Raw genomic sequence first — 22,700 nt, forward strand, 5'->3', positions numbered from 1 at the left:
GGTGGAGGGAGTATGGAATACCCCTGGGAAAGAGGAGTGTTCATCCTTTTCAAATTTTTTTAATGCCCACATTTTACCCATTTAGGAGCCTAAAATTTCAATTTTGTTCCTAATGACAGATGGAAATGTACAATTTTAGATATTTAAGTATAAAAACTATTAAATCATAAAATTATACATTTAAAAAAAAAATTGGGCTGTGATCATCCTGCCTGACCATTTTGATGTTTTAGTCAGCACATTTATGCATTTAACATTCTGGATTACATTTTGAATAGAAATAAGCAGTACATCTGCCATACCAAGTGGCATATGGTACGCCAGGGCAGCGAAAGCAGGAGCGACATGACTGTGTTCATTTTAAATTTTTTATTGTAAAATCTCTATAGGGATGATTATGGATAGGGATATTATCATATGATTAGTAAAAAAATTACTCAGTTGCATTGATAAATAAAGGAAAAGGTTATCAATAAATTTTAACATATACAAAGAAATATTTACAATAATTACTACCCATCAAAATGACATGTAGTAATTACTATAATTCCATTATAATAATTAATTTCACTCACTAAATCTTTGCCCAGCCATGGCAGGCCTCGATTATGAAAACATAATGCTCTTTTAGTCAATATTCAGGTAAAAATAATTTTAAATAAGAAGATTGCTCATGTAAAAAATTAATATTATAATCATGAAATATTAAATAACAATTACACGACTGGATGACATCAGAATACCCACCAAGGAAGAAATATATTGGATGTTTACTCGATAATAACCACAGTTGGGATTCACAAATTTTCACCGTGAAGTCAACATCTTTGAAAAGAATTTGATACCTTAAATTATAAACTGCATGCTGTTCCTCTCATTATACGCATCAAAATGACACAACTGGATGACAACACAATGTTATCAGAATAACCTTGATGCAGGCAACAGCTTCAAGAGTTAAATTATAAAATCACACTTGCGTTTCACAAAATTTTCATCAAGAAGTCAGAATCATAGATGAATATTTCCTATCAACAACTTCATGTCTTTCCTCTCATCACACTGGAGTATTAAGTAAGAAAAAATATCATCACATATCACAATAAATGAGCACAGTATTGGCATGGAAGAATGTTGAATTAGACCGGTGAATTTGGTCTAGGAGGACGACGAATGGCACGTGCTTTCTCCCGTTCTTCATGAGCCTGCTCTCGAACGGATCGTGGCACATCTGGAATGCAGTATGCCAGGAGCCCAGAGAGACCAAGTACCAAATGCTGCAACAATTTATTCATGCATTACTATTAAATCCACCACCAGTGAGTAACAATTACAAATCTAATTCTATGAAGAAAATACAAGAAGACACCACTGCAACCATGAATTTCTACATACTTATGAAAAAGGTAAAAAAATCATAAAAATTATAGCATTAACTCAAAAAGATAAATGCAAATCTCAAATATGATAGTCCATTGGTTAGTTAAGTCAGTCAACTAAGTTCAATTAGTCAACAGTTTGTTAACTATTGTAAGTTGGTTAACTTCAGTGAATTTATTGCCTTCAACTAAGTAAATGGTAATGATAGTAATAAAACTAAAGCATCCTCAGCATCCCCAGATAGCACAAAGTAAGTGAGTTAACCGTTTCTTATGGTTTTCTTACGGAAAAAATTGATAAGCAGCTTATCGTAAGCTAAGGGACTTATATAAGGCAAGGGTAAGACGTTAGGGGCGTTTAGGTAAGGAATGCCGTCAAATATCCTCAGGCAATGTAAGTCACTTCTGTTGGAGCGCCAAAGGCGGCTGAACAGCGTACTACACATGCTACGCGGCTCATCTTGACATGAATTTAAAGGCTATTGGGGAAATTTAGCGAATTTCTAGAAGGGCTGAACAACTGATAACAGATTTTCCCGTAAATAGAAAAAAATTAATAACTGTAAGCAACCGGCTAGTGAAGATATAAAGCATAGTACAAGTACTCTATCCATGCGGCGGAAAGAAAAAAAAATTACGTCAGGATGGATTCGAACGTGCGACCCTCGGCACCGAAGTATAATTCGCTAACCACTACACCACGGCAGTTGTTGAGAGAAGGTGGCGTAGTTACTAATTAAATATCCAATTATGTAAAAAAACTTGTTTGGCATGTGCATGAAAAACTGAATTTATTCAAGGTCCATACATTTTAACATTTATGAATTTTAAATTATGGTTTGATAACCCGACGACTACAATACGTATTTTAGATGTTCCTTCCGGCATTTTTATATTATTCTACGTTGGTATTCTTGTGAAATTGTGTTTTTCTTACGACCTTCGTTAAGCTATCAGTTCATAAATGTGATTGATTTTCAAATTATGGCGGTATGATGTTATTTCTCCTCATAATATAGAAGCGCCAATAATAAAAACATTGTTTTAATGCATAAAGGCCTTAATTAACACTCTGTAACGATGGGATAATAACAGCATCTACGGAAGTGCTGAAAGTTTGGCATCCATTTTGCCATTAGTCTGGATGTTTGTCGCCCTGGCCGTAAGAAACCCATAACAAGCTTACTTGAGAAGCGGCTTCCTTATTTCTTCCTTTCACCTTATCTCAATGACTTATAATGTGCTAGCTGGGATCAAAACATATATATTATTTAAATTGAAGCTATGACATGCATATCCAGAAGTTCAAAGCATAATCATACATAATTAACTTCATTACATGATTGCAGCACCTCCATTGATTTGTGGTGGCCATTTCTGGAACTTATCCCCATATTTAATTTTTATTTCTGAATATATATTACATAAGATGCAAAAGTGCAATAAAGTTTCATTGCCATCCGGTTCTGAGTTGTCCTGAAAACTACAGAGCTCAAGCTAATCAGGAAGGGGTCAATATTCGAGTTGCAAGATTTTGTCCAGAAGGACAAACAAACACAAAATTGCATGTCAGAAAACACGATAAAATAAACAGTTAATGATCATCTCAGGTGATGCCTTTGTACATCCCCGAACAAAAATCCTCAGGTGGTCTAAGGAAATGAACTGGCCCTTCTACCCTTAATGTGTGGTAACACACCCTAGTAGCTAAGTCTGGGAGGAACTACCCAAAACTGGGCCAGATAAAAATAAAAAATACAGGCAAAAATTTATCTTACAAATAGATGAAAATTTGTAAAAGTTAAAAGGAAGGTTATTATCATACCTCAAAGACAATGACAAATGCTAATTGAGCAGTCAGCACGTGCCAGTGAGTGGCAGTCAAGGCATACGGATGATCACTATCAGGAGGCTCACGAAATCCTTTGTATCTGCATGTTTCACCAGTTGACATGTTCCAGCCACTAGAATCCGATTTGGCATACACTGAAATGAAATGAAAATAGAGTATTTAATGTAAAAAAATAAAATTTTAGGACAGTTTTTGAAAAAAACTGTCTTTTGACTTTATTTATTCACAGCATTCATGTCATTCTGCCTTTTTTTCCCTGTGTACACGCAACACACCATACAATGTGCATAATTTAGCATGTCAGCAAGCTAAAACCAATTTAATATTAGGCAAAGAGTTTAACCAATGTGTGAATAGGTTATCCTAAGGGTTAGATACAACTTCTAATTACCTTACCCCTGTTCCACTCGACTATTTATTTAACCCTTAGCTATATGGGCCAACGAGGATAGCACCAGTGCACGCTTGCGGCATTTTTTCGTAAAATTTTTGCAAATATACATTAAAATTTTAGGGCATTTTAATGTATTTGTATAACTTCTAGAAATTGAAAGCACTTTAAATATTTTTCTCTTTCATTTTTAAACAAAAATAAAGCACTATAGTATGCAAATTTTTTAATAAATACTTTGAATAATTTTTATTAAGGAATTGCAGGCAAAAATGTTCTTGTTCGGGGATCATGTACAGAAATAGTATACAAAAGTGTGCTACACCAGTGATCTATATGCAGTAAGCGCGCTATTTCGAATTTTCAAAAAATGCAGCAAAATCCTTGCTTAGCGTGTAACTAAGGGTTAAACGTATTCTCATTGAGCACAGAAATAAAGGAGTATTATTCGTAAACTTTGAGTTTATCATAAAAAAGCAGAGTGGAGAATACAAAAAAAATAATATAAATACATTATTGAGAGTAGGCAGCACTCAGTGGCAATAAAGGGCCTCTATTATGTTAGCGTACGTAAAGACCAAAAGCAGTGGCTTAGCCAGGAATTTCGTTCGGATGGGGGGGGGGGGGGTCCAAAACCAGGGGGTAAAATTTTTTAAAAAAACAGTGTATTAACAATAAGTAAAGGGTTTTAAACTAATTTTAACACTTTTCAAGATCAACTTCATTTTTTAAAGAAATATTTTGTAAATTTATGATTTTTCTATATTTTGTTTTCTTTCATGGAGGAAAATAATTGTGTTTTTATATTTTTGGGGGCTCCGAAACCCCCTGGACTCCCCCTCCTGGCTACGCCACGGATTAAGCGATTGGTTTTGCGATAAATGTGATGTATTTGGAAATACATACATAAAACATATCCTGCCAAAGCCTGTAGGATACATACCTGAAAGAGTGAAATTGACATATCCTGCCAAACTGCGGTTCTCAGACACTGTCATAATATAAATAAGGCGGGGAATGAACTCTGAAGTGAATGCAATTATGAATGCCTGAAAGAAAAATGCAGATATAATTATGCAAAAAGGCAAATTGTTCCCTGATTAAGGAAGAAATAAATTTTTTTTCAAACGGTCAAACATTACAGTAGGTTACATATAATGTATTGCATGTCCCAGTTATAAAACAAGAAAGTTATCAAAATTTTATGCTACAAACATTCCATATTCTTGTTACACTATCCAGGTCTTCAGACAAGATATACATGCTTTATGACAAAGGAGTGTTTGCATTACCACAAGTACTTGAGGAAGCTCATTGTACCTATTTAGTACCTACTTCTCAAGGTAGAAAGTGCCAAGAAAGAGGCCAAATTTGTATGACTAATATTTTAGACAGATTAATGAAAATTGGATACATCACACTCACATTTACTGCAACAGCCAAGTATGTGATAGTCTGCTGGATAGTAAACCAAGGCCCAATCGTATTTGTTCTACGAGGTAAAGGTCGTCTATATTGAGTGACCAGCTTGTCAGCATCTAAACGGATTTCAGCAGCATTATTGATGAGAGCACAAAGAGGAGCCAATGGGAATGCAGCGACAAAGAGAGTCACAAATCCATACTGCAGTACTGTAGAGAGAAAGAGATGTCATTTTTACAAATGATAAGGAAGACTTACTAGTTTAGTAAAGTTATCATCAATTATTAAGTAAGTGTGAGGCGTCAAAAATTTTATTTTCGCAACTACCAACTAAGATCAAGATTAGTTTTTCCAGAATATTTCATTACAAAAACATTCTCTTTGGATACAGTACAAAATCAGAGACACCAAATATTGCAATGCATTTAGACCATTTTTATGAGCAGTCAACCTCAGTATAAATTCAGAACACAGTCATATCTTGAACCCACCCCAAGAGAGTGGTATATTTTAGGCCTTCATTGTTGTGATTGTTTTTGTTTGAATATGGCTGGTAATCTCCCAACTATCGTATTACTGTATTCATTTGTTTTTTTGTTCTTCACCGGAAGTTTGTTCTTTTAATAAATTGCAGTTTCGCCATGTTATTCAACACGTGTGGTCGTGTTCATTTACCACTCCTCCTGAATCTAAAACCATCGTCCCCCCAGTAACTATTTACAACAGGTTATGGGCCCATCGCACTTTCCACTGCGCTGCTGAATTCAGATTTCTTTATTTTTGTGGTAAACCGTGTGGTAGCAAAGATGCAAGAATCTCAGGTCACTTCGCAGGCGTATGGTTTCGAAAAACTCGTTGGGCGGGAAAACTATTATGACTGGTCGTTCGCGATGACAAACTATTTACGTCGTAATGGATTGTGGAGTTGTGTCCAGGGAAGTGATAATGGCGAAGGTAAAGAACGTAGGGACGAGATAGCTTTAGCAGACATTTGCCTTATGGTGCAGCCTGTGGTATATCCCCATGTAAGGCCAGCTAAAACGGCAAAGGATGCCTGGAATGCTTTATCCAAGGCATATGAGGATAAAGGCAAGTGGCGGTATGTATCCCTGCTTCGTTCTATGTGCCAAATGAGGCTCGAAAAGTTTGAAACCATGGACACTTATATCAGCGAGGTGATAATGTTGGCACACAAGCTCGAGGGTATCGGTGAGCCGATGGCGGAAAACTTTGTTGCAGCAATGTTGCTTCAGGGGCTGCCAAATTCGTATGACAATCTTGTCATGGCCATCACGAGTGGGGAGAATGTCTTAAATTTGGATCGTGTGAAGACGATTTTGCTAGACGAAAGCTACCGGAAGAGCGTGAGTGCCGGTCAAAATGCGAGTGTTCCCGAAACCACTGCCCTGTATTCCAAGGGCAAGAAGTACAACTCTTCGACCAAGGCTGGGAGTTCATCAGTTGTGAAGGCGTGGAAGTGCTGGAACTGTGGTGAAAAGGGGCATCTTAAAACACAATGCCCGCAGTCGCAGAAGAAGAGGGATCCGAACGAGAACAGAGCCGAGGTTAAGGGAGAGAAGAAAGGAGAAAATAGGAAACCGCTGAGAAGTCTTCTGTGTGCCCTGTCGGCTGCATCGTGTGACTCAGATTGGTTTGTAGATTCCGGAGCATCCGTGCATATGTCACCCCATGAAGACCGTATGCATGATTATTGTCGTGACGTTGACAGTCATATTGAGATTACTGTCGGAAATAACGGTAAGCTTAAAAGCAGAGGTGTTGGATCTGTGAACCTAAATGTAAGTGATCACATTTGTGAACTTAAACATGTTGTGCATGTTCCTGGATTGAAAGAAAATTTGATTTCTGTAAGTCAAGTTGCCGACAAAGGGATCACTGTTGTTTATGATAAAAAGGGTTGTAAAATGTATGATGATGACTTTGTCTGTAATGGTACAGAACTAGCTACTGCAAGTAGAACGAGTAATGGGTTATACCGTTTGGATGTTAAATCAAAGCAGGCATTTGTGTGCAATATTAATGATTATGAATTGTGGCATCAAAGAATGGGTCATTTGGGTATGCAAAATATGATATTGTTGCGGGATAAATTAAGTGATTGCATTGATTTCAAGTATGAACCTGCTGATGATTGTAATGCTTGTGTTCTTGGAAAACAGCACAGAAATCCTTTTCCTAAGGAAGGAGGTACTAGGGCAGATGAGGTACTAGGTCTTGTTCACTCTGATCTGTGTGATTTTGGTTCTAATGTAAAGTCATGGAGTGGGTCAAGGTACATTCTTACTTTGATAGATGATTTCTCTCGCAGAACGACTGTTTATTTCTTAAAGAGCAAGTCTGAAACCAAGCAGAGAGTGATTGATTTTGTAAATATGGCTGAAAATGTAACTGGTAAAAGGTTGAAAATTTTCAGGTCTGATAATGGAACTGAGTTCTTGAGTGATGAGTTACAGAATTTCTTTAAAAGCAGAGGAATCACACATCAGAGAACTGTAAGGTATACTCCACAGCAAAATGGTGTAGCAGAGAGACTGAATCGCACCATTCTGGAGAAAGTGCGATGCATGCTCTTTCACGCAGGAAGTCCTAAGGAGATGTGGGCAGAAGCAGCTAACACTGCTGTGTACTTATTAAACAGAAGCCCCCACAGGAGTGTCCCTGACAATGTCCCTGAGGTCCTGTGGTCAGGTAAGAAAGTCAGCTATGATCAGCTCAGGGTGTTTGGTTCTGATGCATATGCTCTAATCCCTGAGGAAATAAGGGGGGATAAACTAAATCCTAGGAGCAAGAAAATGGTCTTTGTGGGTTACTCTTCAGCTTCCAAGGGGTATCGTTTGCTTAATCCTGAAAACCCGAGAGAAATTCTTGTTGCTCGTGATGTTAAATTCATTGAAAATAGTTTCACTGCAATTAAGGCTATTGGTAAAGGGAAGAAGGGTTCTTTCAGTATGCCTGTGCCTGTAAACTTAGATGATGATTTGCCATTTACTTCAGTGTGTAATGTCAGTGATGATGTTCATTGTCAGAGTGAAACAAATGCCAATGTCAATCACATTCATGGAGCAGAGAATGATATTGAAAATCTGTCTTTTGCGGATGCAAATGAGGTGCAAATAAATCCTGGAAATAATGTCGATGAAGGTGAAAGGAGGTATCCTATGAGGGAAAGGCAAAGGAAGGAATTTCCTGGTTTTGAGTTATATTTAGCATGTGATGAAAAGGTAGAACCTACATCAGTTACCGAGGCATTAAATGGTACTGATAAAATTCATTGGAAAGAAGCTATGGAAAGAGAGATCAGTTCTTTTCAGGAAAACGATGTGTGGGATCTTGTAGACAGACCTAAGGGTGGAAATATAGTGCAATGCAAATGGGTTTTTAAATTGAAGCGGAATGGGGAGGGAGAAGTGGACAAGTATAAGGCTCGCCTGGTAGCTAAGGGTTTCTCTCAGCGTTATGGTATTGATTATCTTGACACTTTTGCTCCTGTGGTGAGACATGATACCTTACGATTGTGTTTTTCAATTGCTGTTGCTCATGGTTTGCATGTACATCACTTGGATGTTTCCACAGCCTTTTTGAATGGTTCACTAAGTGAAGACATTTTCATGTACCAACCGGAAGGTTTTGTTTCAGATGCAAGTAAAGTGTATAAGTTAAAGAAGGCCATTTATGGCCTGAAACAGGCTTCGCGTTCCTGGTATGAGAGAATGGATGAAGTCGTATTAAGTGTTGGTTTTAAGAAATCTCAACATGAGCCTTGTGTTTATTTTTGGAGAGATGGTGCATCCATGGTTATAATATGTGTTTATGTTGATGACTTTTTTGTATTCTTTAATGATGAAGTTCAAGCTGAGAAACTGAAACAAAAGCTCCACTCTTGTTTTAAGGTAAAAGACTTAGGATCAGTCGTGGATTGCCTGGGAATGAGGGTAGAAATGGGTAATGGTAAAGTAAAGTTGAACCAAAAAAACAGGTAATTTTGAACTTGCTGAGTAAGGTGGGGATGGCAGAATGTAAATCTGTGTCAACCCCTATGGTTCCTGGCACTCGACTGACCAAGGGTGAATCGATAACGTGTGATAGTGTACCTTACCAACAAGTGATTGGAAGTTTACTGTATTTATCAGTGTGTACCAGGCCTGATATATCCTATGCTACCAATTACCTCAGCCAGTTCAACAACTGCTATGGAAATGAACACTGGCAGTGTGTGAAAAGAGTGTTAAGGTATTTAAAAGGAACAATTGATGCAGGAATAGAATTCCGAAGGACTGAGAATAATCCGGATATTTGTGGTTTTGTTGATGCGTCATTTGCTAATGACGTCAACAGAAAATCAGTGACTGGGTATGTTTTTGTGTCTGCTGGTGGACCAATCTGCTGGGAGAGTAAAAAACAAAGTGTAACTGCCTTGTCTTCAACCGAGGCAGAGTATATTGCCATTGACTCTGCAGGTAGGAAGGCCACTTACTTGAAGGGGTTACTCTCTGAGTTATGTGGTAGGAAGGGGCCAATTCTTTTATGGAATGATAACCAGAGTGCACTAAAATTAGCCTCTGACAATGGATTGCATGCTCGCACTCAGCATATAGAAGTGAAGTTTCATCACATCAGGGAACTTGTTAAGCATAAGAAGGTTGTCCTCAATTACATGGAATCTGAAAAAATGATTGCCGATGTGTTTACTAAGGCACTTAATGTGACTGCACACCGCAAGTGCATTATTCCTCTGGGTATGGTTAATTGTAAAAATGCAATGTAAAGTTGGTAGATTAAGGGAGAGTGTTGTGATTGTTTTTGTTTGAATATGGCTGGTAATCTCCCAACTATCGTATTACTGTATTCATTTGTTTTTTTGTTCTTCACCGGAAGTTTGTTCTTTTAATAAATTGCAGTTTCGCCATGTTATTCAACACGTGTGGTCGTGTTCATTTACCACTCCTCCTGAATCTAAAACCATCGTCCCCCCAGTAACTATTTACAACATTCATCATAAATGGTGGTGAAATTCAGATTAATCCAGAGGAAAAAATCCCCTGAATTGAGAATCAAACCAAGGACCTTTGGAATTCTGGGCCACAGCACAGACCTCTATGCTATACAGCTTCCTGAACTCTTAAGGAAATTTATCAGAAAGACAAAGGTCCATGGCTAAATTCTGGTTCAAGGGCAATTTTTTTTTCCTTGGCATTACATAATGTGAATTTCACCCTCATCGAAGGATTGGAAGCCAGCGCTAGCTAACACAAGCTATACCTGATCCTCCATAACAAAGTTCAGCAACAAATAAAATATGCAATTTTGAAATTTACAAGCAAAAGAATAGTCTACTGAAATAATTACCTATCTCCATCATTTCTTGAAACAATGAAAGATTATCTGACCGATGCAGATGAAAATCTGCTTCCCAGCGACTTCTGTTTTCATTGCTGACTTCAGATGCAGTTCTATTTTTGCGACTACTCCACCAGTTACTGATCCGTCTGTTAAAAAAGAATAATATTAGAATCACAAAATTAAACTACAAGATATTCAATGCATATGATACCCTAAGTAATCAAAGAAAAGAATATGACTGAATACATTTAACAGTGCATAGGAACAACAAAAAAAATTCAGAAAGTGTGATTTATTAACATAGTTTTCAATCCCACTATCCCCTTCAAATCAAAAATCATACCAAAAATACGGCATGTGAATAAAATGCATAATATGTAACAAGAATTTAATATTTCGGAAATATCTTTTGATAGTGGCAAGTAATAACGTAAAATTATACAACTAATTGTTATTAGTAACTACATACATAATAATTGATAAAGAGAAAGTTTCCATACCATAAAAAATATATATTCTTACCCAAAATAAATTATGTCATTTAATTTGAACACCATTAATTACTAGCACACCAAATGTAGGAAATGCCTCATTTAAAATCCTAAAATGAGGTTCATCTGAAACTCAGAGGAATTCCAGCATGGACAATGGTTACAGTCACAAATTAATTTTTTTCATGAACCTATGTACAGACATTCAGTTTAAGGATAATATACCATTGGAAAGAAATTTTTATCAAAATTTGAGAATCTACAGGTCAATCTTTTTTTTTGAATGGGTATGCAATTAACCACATAAGAATTCACTTGTTCATGTAACAACATCATTTGAAAATTTTTCAGTAAAGTTTATACCTATTTCAACTCTCAAATAATACTCACGGCATAAAAACTTCCATGAATCCATTTAGAACCTGTTTTCCAACCATTATCACCACCAGCTGTATAAAAAGTTCAGACAAACATCCACCAGAATCACAGGTATCTTGAGCCAGGTGTAAGTTGGACATGCCTTGATCCCCAGGATAAGTATAAAAACGTCCCTGCATATGATATAAAGTTAAAAGTTTACTGATTGTGCAATTTCTAAGAGGGTTTGTGTGGTACATATAATTTCAATGGCTAAATGGTACAAGTAAATGCCACATGGGAGCACTGGGGGCACACAGTGAACCCCAGAAATTTTTGGGATGGCTTGCACAGCTATATTTCAAGGCTCAAATAATTAAGTAAATTAACAACTATATAAGGAAAGATTAACATAGAGTAGCACATGCTGCAAATATTAGCTTAGTGGAATATGCACTTAAAGTTTCGGAAGCGGCGGTGAAACATTCGTTTTGAGGGGATCAGACATAACACAAGGGTGATGTTTGCATTATAGTGCGTCATTGTAAAGATTATTTTTTCTCAAAAGCAAATAGCATTACCCGGAAATGACAAATCATATTTATTTTTAAAATTTTAATTTTATTCCTTCAGTGATTTACACATTCATTCTATCATATTTTTTCCTCAAATTTTCAAAAATTAGCAATACTTTTATTATGGTTTTTCATTCAAATTGACGATATTTTCAGGTTAATAGATATCAATGATTATGATTACGAATGTTGACATTGAAGCCATAATTCACTAGAACATATTTGTATATTTCATTGATTTCATGACTTAATATTGTAACAATCTGTGACAATGGAAGAAAAACAATGGGAGTTGAACAATAATGAACCACAATTCTGGCAGATATGATGTGAAAATGAACAAAAGGGGACTATTGTAATGAAAATTGTGGCGTTCAGTTGTATGCATCATTGCTCCTGATGTTTCACGAGAAGTATTTATTAACTGTATTGGCAATCTTTGCATAAATCGGATTTTTTAAATCATAGAATGTGTTGCCGCTCCCAGTCCTAGTGTGTTTGCAATTTGCGTTAACTAAATTTGTGAAGTTGCAGTATGCGTTATCACCCCCGATTTCCTTCATGGGGACTTAACTAGGGCTATTGTATTTAATATTTACGTGTTGATTTGATTTGATGAATTAAAAGTGGATATTATATGTATTATTAAAATGGTGTATTATAACATGGTGCCCCATAAAGTCATCCCTAGAGGTCACGAGCAACTCAGGACACATTCACCTGTTTGGGTTCATGTATGTATATCTAAAGCAATTGACTTGATGAAGATGAGCTATTAAGGCAGTTCGATAGGATTCATGGCAGACAATTGCCAAGATGGGTAATGATTGCATGCGCCATTACTGTGCTTGCTAATTTTTACTCATTCTCGTTTTCCTTCAGATTTCTGCCCCAGCGATGGGTAATTGAGTGATTTCCCCATCTCTTAAACTTATCTCGTGAATTGAATGGTAAGATTTCCATGCCTTCACATGGTCATTTACTTCACAACTGATTGTGTGTGTTGTGGGTTGCATACTGTCAACATGGATGCCTGTGTGAGGCACTGTATTAAGTACTGAATGAAAAACCAGTGCTTGACTAAAAAATAGTTGTTTTAGCGCCAATATTCATAAAAAATGAAGTATTTTTCCTGAAAATAGGTCAATTTGACAAAAAAAAAATGAAAATATACTTTGCTATATTTTGTCATAATTTCTAGACTCCGAGACAAAAATTGTAACAGAAGTTAACAAAGAAACATTCATAATAATGATATGGACAACTGTTATGGCAATTAGTTCCAGAAAAGAGAGGCAAAAAATGGCTCACCAGTGGGCACCCCACTCCTGACCATCATGAATACAGGGATTAAATTTAATTTCAGATACACCACCATGAAATAAATACATCAAATTACAATACAAGCACGTGTAATAGACGCACCAGTGTAAGAGACCAGGGGCGCAGCTAGGAATTAAGGCTGGGGGGTGTTTAGGTGCAACAAATACCACGGTGTGTGGGGGTATGGAATACCCACCAGGATAAGCGGTAGGTGACAGATAAATAACTTGCGGAATTTTAAGATAAATGGTTCAAAATGGTGAGTTTTACAGCTGTGTGAGGGATATTTTATTAATCCTTACACTATTCTCTTAGTAATATCATTCCAATTAAGTAAAATGGATTAAACTTAAAAATTTCTCTGAGCTCTGGGAGGGGTTTTTATCCCCCAAAACCCCCCCTCGCTGTGCCACTGTAAGAGACACACCCCTATTTTGAGCATTGGAGCTAAAGAAAAAAAATTTGTGGGATTTTTTAAAAATCCTATCGTGCGTTGTTGCAGATGTATGCCTGGACTTTCGACAGTTATCAAAATTTCCACTTTCAAAACAAAAAATTTATTCGGCATTTTTCAGCTAAATTTACACGATATGTATGGTTCTCGGATTTAAGTAGGTATTCACTTGTAGTTATGATGCTGACCAGGGATTGTCGGATTGGATACCTTGGATTCAAATATCTACGGATAATGCCCTTCACCTTATACTTCGGATCCAAATTCATCGAAGAAATTGAATTTGAAATTTTAAATCAATGCTTTCGTGAATGCAACATCCAATAAGATGGAGTAGAAAGAGTTCCAATCCTCTCTTTGCCTATGTTGTTGCACTACGATGCTTGTCCTACTCACAAACAATTTTGTTTAAAAGCTCTCGTAGGAGTATTGCAATAGAATTTCAGCCACGAAAAATTTTGAGGCAAAACACGACAGGCACATAGCATGAATCTTCCCCAGAGATTTAACAATAATTAGGGGAATCTCAGCGCTGTAAGATAATAACCACTGCATAGATTTCACAAAACCACCCTCGGCCTTATACACTATCTGTGATTCTAATTTACAGAGCAAAGTCCCCCAGTCAAATCAGTTATCATATTCAACAGCAAATGTACCAAAATAATGAAAAGGTATCTTAAATGCCTTTTCTGCCTGGACTAATAAGGTAAATATTTACTAAAAAGACAAACATGAATCTTAAACTCTAAAAAAAAATTTCTTCGGAAATAATATTTTTTACTCAGTAACACACACTCATTACAAATATCCAAGGGAAAAAACAAATACCATTGGTAGTTTTAAATCGTGCCAGTAAAAAATGAGTATTAGTTATAAGTGAAGACTGACTAAGTGAAGACTAACTCTCAGTACTTAGATGAATGACATTAAAGGCTTTACTCACCTTAAAAAATGCTATGTAAAATAATGATGAATAACAATTAAAAAATTCGAATACAAAAACTTTGAAGGTGTAGCTAGTTTCATAATCTGACTGGGTCTTGGGATTTTCCAAATTTGTCAACCATATTGCAATCCTATCGTACACCTGGAAAAAAGGAAGTTAAGAATTAGATTTCAATTTAAATTAAACCTTAGCTCCCAACTCTGAAACTTAAGAATCTGGTCTTTGCCTCTGCAAAGACTATGGTACAATATGACAGCTAATATAGTTGTTGAGATCAAGATCAGATTCATTAAAAAATAAACTATTCACCGACAAAATTACATACTTTGAGAAAATGCTGCACAATTAATAATAATATTCTTTATCCATCTCAACAGTAACACATGCTACTATAGATGTTCTCAGAAAAGAGCATAAAAAACAGTCTATTACTTCATACTGAAACAGTCAAGTTCAAAGTATTTCTCCAATGAGTCAAACAGGTTTAGAATTAACATTTCCTCAATAGCTTTTCGATACATGCCTAAGCTTGTTCCTGAAGCTGCATGTGGCAGTTTATTGTAAAATTTGATTGACAGATTGTCAGACTAATTGTAGGTTTTTGTTATGTATTGAATAAATACCATTTTTTGTCCTGGTAATGTGGTCATGAACATTAGATCTATGGGAGAATTTAGTCAAATTTGTTCTAACATACAATAATTATTGAAAAATGTACAGGTTAAAATCTGTCATCAAACTTAATTTTGAAAAAAGGGGAAGGCAATAAAGTGTACAAATTTATTCAATGCCACTGCTTGACCTCGAAATCAAAAATCAATCTCATTCTTCATTGACTCTAGTTATTGACTATGACTAGTACAAGTCAAAAAGCTGAAGCGTACATCCAACTGGATTCACTTCCAATTTTATGCTGAAGAAAAATACAATGTAAATCTCAGAGAAGCATCAGCCTTAAAATATTTACATTGATATTCACTGGTGAGACACAGGTAAATCAATATACTCTTTAGATATTCCTCACCAATTTCAGTAAAAGAATGATGATTAAATTGATGATGGCAGCAGTCAAGGAAGTCAAGTTTTTTGAGTTGCTCTTCACGTAATCATCATCAGTGAAATACAGAGCGGAGCTTATTGCTACTTTATACATGATAACTCCTATAAGAGCAGCCACCACCACAGTTACCTAATTACAAGAGAAAGAAAGCATATTAGTATTGGCAACTGCAAGCAAGAAATATCATGAAAAATCACTCACTGTAAGAATATAGGTAATTAGGGTAATAATGAAAGACACTTTTCACATTTTAAAAATCATGAAGCATTTCTAGTTCATTCCCATACTGTAAACCCAAATTTTTCCATCGATCTTCAAAGATTGATTGACCATGTTTATGAGGGAAAGGGAATTTGGGGTTTTTGAGGAATATTATTATTCCACTAGGAAAATCATTACTAAATACTGTGACGGAACGCCTTATTTTGTTTTTTGTTGCTAAGTGGTTTATTTTATTTTTTGTGTAATATAATTTTGTATCGCTTGAATTGTATAATTTTTCAAATCATGTTGACTCGGAGATCAAGTGAAAGGCGAAAATGTAGTTTGCTCAGTCCCCAGCTAACGTCGTCACTGTACGTGAGAGGTGCAGACGACGTTAGTGCGGGGGAACGATGGGTAAATGAGATGCGATAAAAGGCCGAGCCTGGGCGAGAGACGAGTGAGACAGAACAAGGTGTACAGTCGGAACGCACCTGGGAGAACGAGAGTGACGCACAACAGAGGAGAGAAATTTAAAAGGCACTACGACGGAAACGCACCAAAGAGAGGGAAAGGCTGAAGAGGGCCTTGAGTTTTCTGCTACGCATGTTCCTGGGTGCTGAAGGGGTCGAATCTTTGGAGGAAGCACTGGACACGTTTTGCAGACGCAATCAGCCGGCTGTTGGCCCGAGTGGCTTCTGGCCCAGATCCCCGCCGCAGAATGGAAGCGTAAGCTAACAACGTCCCAATTTCCCTATTTTCCCCTCGTGAAGCTGGTCATAGCTAAAATAGTGTGCCCCCAAAAAAGTGAGTGTTTCGTGCTCTCTCTCTATCTCTCGTCCGAAGAAGAGGAAGGACCAGTGTTTTTGGGTCAATCCCTCATTGTTCTCTGTTTTCTCAAAGTTGCATTGACGATAATTCGTCTTTCTCAAACAAAAGCTGACATTGCTAAAGAGTGTTGATCTCACCATTGTCAATGGGTTGCTATTTAAATTGCCTTAAAGACTAAAATACTTCTTTTGTTTTCGAAGGCATTACTTAATTGTTCTGAATTTCATTGTTTAATCGATATTGTGTATAAGGGTTTATTGAGTGTCAGGGTATATTCGTGTTTAAAGGTATATTTTGTGTTTCTTGGAGGGTATTTCAATGTCTATGGGGTTATTTTTTGTTGTTGTTTTGTTAACGGTTCATTAAAAGTGATTTATGGTAAAAGGAAAAGAGCCGGAATCTAATTTATTTAAGGTGGGAGTTTGGTCACAGTACTTAGCGATTCTTCTGCCCCCCACCAATTGTACTAGCTTTAGTGCAAATCCAATGGCGCTGGCCGCCCGAAAACGGTGTTCCCTAACCCCGGACCGGAGGAGGGGAGTGGTAGACGGAAGTAGTGACTCCTCCGACTTGGGGAAGAACAAATACTTACGTGTCGTCTCGTTTGCAAAACCCACTCGTCCTAACGTCTTCGGAGGAAGGGAGGGGGGGGGTTTGGGCAAAACCATACCAGGGAGGCGGGATACCATTACTTAATACATACATATTTAAATTTTATCCAGCACTCAATTTCTAAAAAATATCCAGACTTCAATTAGCTCAGACCTAAATGAAATGAAAATAATTGCTACATACTACAATTTACCATAAAAAATACAACTGAAGCTGCAGTAAATATTCTCAGAGCTTTGTTCCATGTTGGAAAATATAGCTTATTTTTCTTGGTTTCATGGTCGAATTTCAGTTTAGCAGAGGCCTCGTACTCTGGTCTTGTCTCCCATGTATTTCGGTCACTGCCACCAGTAGATAACAAGGCCTCTCCACCCCATTTCAAGCAGAGACGAGCCTGAGTCCTCTTCCACTGCTCCAGAAATCCAGTAGCTGAAAGGAAATCCATTTTTACAACAAGAGGATCAGAAAAACCATTACATCTATCACTACACCACGTGTTGTAGCTTTTTCTTTTTATGAGGAACGTATCATGGCAAAAATTTACTTCATCTGAAGTTTATATCAATTTGAAATCAATAGAAAAATTCATCTATGCTAAGACAGTAAATGTTCAATGAATTTCATCGTTATTCATGAAAGAGTGATACAAATAAGGGAATTGAGAAAGTTCGTCAACAGGGGGATGAAAAGTTACTTCACAGCAGAGGAAGGGCTAATGTAGTTTGATCAAATAAAACAGAAATCAATACATACATGATTTAAAAATCAAAATGAAAGCTATTTAAAGGGAGTAACTGGCTGAAAGAGGTATGCATATGGATCAGACCTTGATACATTTTGTTGATATTAAGATCACCTCCTCACTAAATGGCCATAACAAATACAAAACACCAACTATTAGGCCACTCATTTATGCCTCTATATCAATAAAATCTCATTTTGTTAGTGAAAATTCCTTAGCAAGTAAAAATTAATACCATCCATATATTACATGTGCAGGGCTGGGCGAAATACAGGCCGAGGAATATTTAAAATACAAAATACTGCTCCAAATGCATGTGAGATACAAAATACCGCTCCATTACCGCAATGAATTTTAAAAGCAGAAACTAAGAGATCTTTAAGAAATACAACCTGCCTTGGAACATTATGGATAGTTGCAAACATAAAGAAAATGGTTTTAACAAAAATGAAGTTATATCTGGAGCATTATTTCAAAGAAGTGTTATCAGGGCTACTTCAAAAGTATTATACAAATATTTTTTTATTATATAATGGCAAAATACCAAAAATCTCTTTGTGGATTTCTCCATTTTCCGGGTTATCGCCGTGTTTTGTGGTCAGAGGTGACGACAGTTTTGCCAGGATTCCACCAGGCGTCTTCAGGTTGAAGTGGTGCTTTCGGTGTTTTTGCCACGTATATATAGCTCTCCCTCCTGGCAGCCGCGGTGTTGTTGGCCGGTTACCCTTGCTGCAGCGCCGTGAAAGGTTGGATTTCTAAACACTCTCTTCCAGGCGTTGGTTATATTGTATCCGTCTTCTCAGATGTCTACCCGAGAAGACGGATACAATATAACCAACGCCTGGAAGAGAGTGTTTAGAAATCTAATCAATCACGGCGCAGCAGCAAGGGTAACCGGCCAACAACACCGCGGCTGCCAGGAGGGAGAGCTATATATACGTGGCAAAAACACCGAAAGCACCACTTCAACCTGAAGACGCCTGGTGGAATCCTGGCAAAACTGTCGTCACCTCTGACCACGAAACGCGGCGATAACCCAGAAAATGGAGAAATCCATAAATTCTATACACCACGGAAGACTCTGAGACAACATTACCAAAAATCTCTATTTGAAAAACAGGATACATTCAGGTTGTGTATTTGAAATTCCAAATACAAATTACAAATGCACATATTTTAAAATACTTGCATTTGAAATACTTCCCAGCCCTGTACATATGTGCATACTATGATAAATGAAATTGCAATAAATAGACCCAAATTTGGTTTCCATGACTAATTTCTGAATCTTGAAGAGCTTAATGGTCTGGACCTAGGTCGGAAAGACCAAAGATATGTAGTTCAATCTCAGGACCCAGCTAACTTTTTATGGAGAATTTTACTACAATTCACGTAGCGCCCATTTAAAATAAACACAATGCAAAAATAAGTTACAGAAGAGATAATAAACCTCTTAACCTTTTCCCTACTGTACACGTATATATACGTGCGGACGTTTCCTGACCCGGGAGACGACGGTCGTATATATACGTGTGAGATTTTCCTGGCCAGGAGATCGAAAGCCGTATGTATACGTTTTCTAGCTCCCTCCCTTTTAGGACGGTCGTGGGTTTACGACGTCTTTGTCTTGGGACCCGATGCTTCAGGGGTTAGGATTAACCCTCGGAATCCGGGAGCAGGTACCCGGACTCTTCATATTTTAGAACCCCTCTCAGCGGTACGGGACAGCGGTAATTCAATTGTTTATATAGTCAAATTTTGAAATAAATATTTGTTCATTTCTCAAGAAATATACACTAAGAATTGAATTATTTGTCTTTTGAGCAGCGTTTACAATTTTTAAACGAAATTCTACGTCAAATATTAACTTATATCTCGAGTTATGTATAAAAATCAACATGGAAATTGTTGCTGCATTAAATGCGTTAATAATCGGCTTAGAACTTCGTTTAAAATTTGACAATGCTCAGTAAAAATGAGGAATTCAATTCAAAGTCTGTAATTTACGTGCACGCAGCAATTATCCATTTGTTAAATACATACAGTGCAACCTCGATATAACGACCCCCCACGGTGTACTAATAAACACTCGCTATAGCGAATTGTCGCTTTACCGGAGGTGGAGTAAATAATAGCCAATATACCTTTTGCGAACAGATATACAGGAACAGGAGTGGTGCGGCGACAGATAAACATCTATCCGATAAACGTAAGCATAAATCCAGACGAAAGGCGATGTTTTTTTTGCATCACTAAATTTCCTAACTCAAACAATGACTAACTATTCAAACAATTTATAAGCGCCGCACTGAATAAAAATCATGGAAAGCATTGTTTCGTCAATCATTATGCCAATGCACAACCGACGAAGCCATTTTTCTATGCACTTAACTAGTTCATTTACGTGATCATTCTATTATTTTGGTATTTTCCACTGAAAATTCAAAAATTAATTGATAAAACAGTATCGCGGTTATTTAATGCCTCAAATGTTTCCATTGGTGTATGTTTATTGTTTCTGTACGTTATGCGGCAGTGAAGTGAAATAACGCGTTACATTTGTTTCTACAGGCGAAAACGGTGGAAGGTTGTATAACGTTCCCGCCTAGGAAGACTTTTTCTATCAAATAATGTAATACCTACACAATCTACGGTAAAAAAATTGCTAAGCTTGAAAAATGATGTGATTAAAATTGCCGTTGTTGAAAAAAAGTTTCTTTTTGAGTGTTACGCTCGCGACGTATTTGAAGTAATACACCGAGTTTACCACGGCACTGCAAACGAGTTAGTTGTTCTGCGAGTTCTTCCAGCGGCCACCAGGGGATGCTCGGCTACCCACGTGACAAAAGAGAGCGCCAGTACGACTCCGACCACTGACGCGAATAGTTCACCCTTGTAAATCCGCAACGGAGAATAAATACGTCCATCCGGGCAATTCACGCTGAGTATCATTGCTTCGTACATCCTACATCATCGCTAAGGCGCACTACCTACCTTTAGAGGCATCATTGCAAGAAATACCTCATACTGCAAGGGTTTTGTCGGGGAGTTGTATGTAAAAAAGTTCCGTTTCGTCTATGTTATATGACGCGGGGAATACTTCTAAAGATACTTACGATCGGAGTCCTTTCTTCCACGACTTCGGGTTTACACCGCAGGCATGACCAGCAATTATGAGGGGAGATAACGCTTTGGTGCTTCGCATTAGTATAATCAACCTTCTGCACTCTTAAAATTATCGATTCGCAATCTATCCCTGAAATGTTCCGCTTTAGGCTTGGGCGTAGCCCCTTTCTCAGAAGTTCCCGCAGATTGGAATGGGCAAAACCACCCGAACAAAGCTACTTATAACTATTCATCGTCTGCATTCCTTGGGCGCTTCTGTGTTTTTATAATTTTGCAGAGCGAATAGGAAGATAAATTAATTTCGACACTCTCATATTACTCCTTTATTTTTATTTTCTCACTTAGACGTGTTTGGTGTTTTTTTGGCCATGGTGACTGCCATCAAATGCTTTCTATTCACGCAACTCACGGACGTGCGGGTATGCTGCCGACTGCTTTCTGCCGTCCGAGGAACAAAAGAAGATGAAGCATTCGCGAATGCTAATGCCACAATATTTTCACCAAAATTAACTACTTATTTATCGAACGACAGTTAACCACATAAATTTGAGACTGAGCACTCCATTAACTTCATATCTAACAGATCGCTAGAAATTATAGAGGTTAAGGAGTCTTGATGAAAGTCTTCCGGCGGTGAAACCCTCGCTATGGCGAGAGGCAGCACCAAAAGGGTGTCGTTAAAACGATTTTTTTAACACGCTTATTATAGGGTCAATTGACGGTGCATCGGCTATCTCTCGTTATAGCGGGAGTGTCGCTATAGCCCGTACTCGCTTTAACGAGGTTCCACTGTATAAGCAATACATAAGTTGACCGTGAACCAATGCCGCAGGTATGGTCGTAAACCCGGAAAGGAGGAAGCGCAACTACTCTCGGAGTCCGAGATAATGCGAAGTCCCAGCGTGGAGGGGTCGAAAAAGGTTCACCGAGACCCTTCTTAACGAATGCTCTCCAAAAATGCTCCGTACCATGAGAAAGAAGAGTCTCTTGGGGCTCAGTACTGCAGTCATGCTAAGACGAAAACTCCGCCGTCTCGAAAGGGTTAAACTCTACCGATTGAGGTCCTGACCTGCCCCTTCAATATATCGAACATCCAAATTGGACCTATTTAAGGATACACCACCTATGCTATCATGCTTTCTATGTTCTGTATTGTATCAGTTAAAATGAATTTCGATTGTGAAATATTTATGCTTGTATCATTTATAAGTTGCGAACCCAAGAATGTTTCTCAGTAATTACTCACCCCAAAAGGACATGAAAACTGAGAATGCAACAGTTGCAGGATGATCAAACAGCAGTAGAAGGATTCTAGTTCCGCATGAGGCTCTCAGCTGCTCTTCGGAGCATGAACCATCAGTACAGCGAGCACACAACATTTCATTCCCCATACTCCCATAGCATACCTCCTCCCTCCGAAAATGAAAAGAATTTTACTAATTACACAGAGTTGAATTGAACAAAAAAAGATTGCATTAGTTCATTCAACAATGTAGATACATGAATAATCAACTAAATATTCCAATTTTCATGCATTTCAAATACATATCCTACTAATAACACCCCCATATCAT

The 22,700-nt window shown here is 37.4% G+C and overlaps 1 protein-coding gene across 4 annotated transcripts in view; it reads right to left on the bottom strand.

Annotated features, from left to right (window-relative positions):
• Positions 1–676: 676 nt before the first annotated feature.
• The window catches only part of LOC124168843 (anoctamin-5-like), a 74,976-nt gene continuing 52,952 nt past the window's right edge, over positions 677–22,700 (bottom strand). For all 4 annotated transcript variants that reach the window (XM_046547191.1, XM_046547188.1, XM_046547190.1 and 1 more), the window contains 10 exons: positions 22,373–22,539; positions 17,452–17,687; positions 15,579–15,743; positions 14,552–14,695; positions 11,287–11,447; positions 10,412–10,551; positions 5,048–5,253; positions 4,566–4,671; positions 3,205–3,365; positions 677–1,277 (listed from right to left, as the gene is read on the bottom strand). In XM_046547191.1, coding sequence (XP_046403147.1) covers positions 1,140–1,277; positions 3,205–3,365; positions 4,566–4,671; positions 5,048–5,253; positions 10,412–10,551; positions 11,287–11,447; positions 14,552–14,695; positions 15,579–15,743; positions 17,452–17,687; positions 22,373–22,539 — 1,624 coding nt within the window. In that variant the 3' untranslated portion in view covers positions 677–1,139. The remainder of the gene's footprint in view (positions 1,278–3,204; positions 3,366–4,565; positions 4,672–5,047; positions 5,254–10,411; positions 10,552–11,286; positions 11,448–14,551; positions 14,696–15,578; positions 15,744–17,451; positions 17,688–22,372; positions 22,540–22,700) is intronic.

Source organism: Ischnura elegans, chromosome 12 (genome assembly GCF_921293095.1).
Source record: "Ischnura elegans chromosome 12, ioIscEleg1.1, whole genome shotgun sequence".
Taxonomy (NCBI): domain Eukaryota; kingdom Metazoa; phylum Arthropoda; class Insecta; order Odonata; family Coenagrionidae; genus Ischnura; species Ischnura elegans.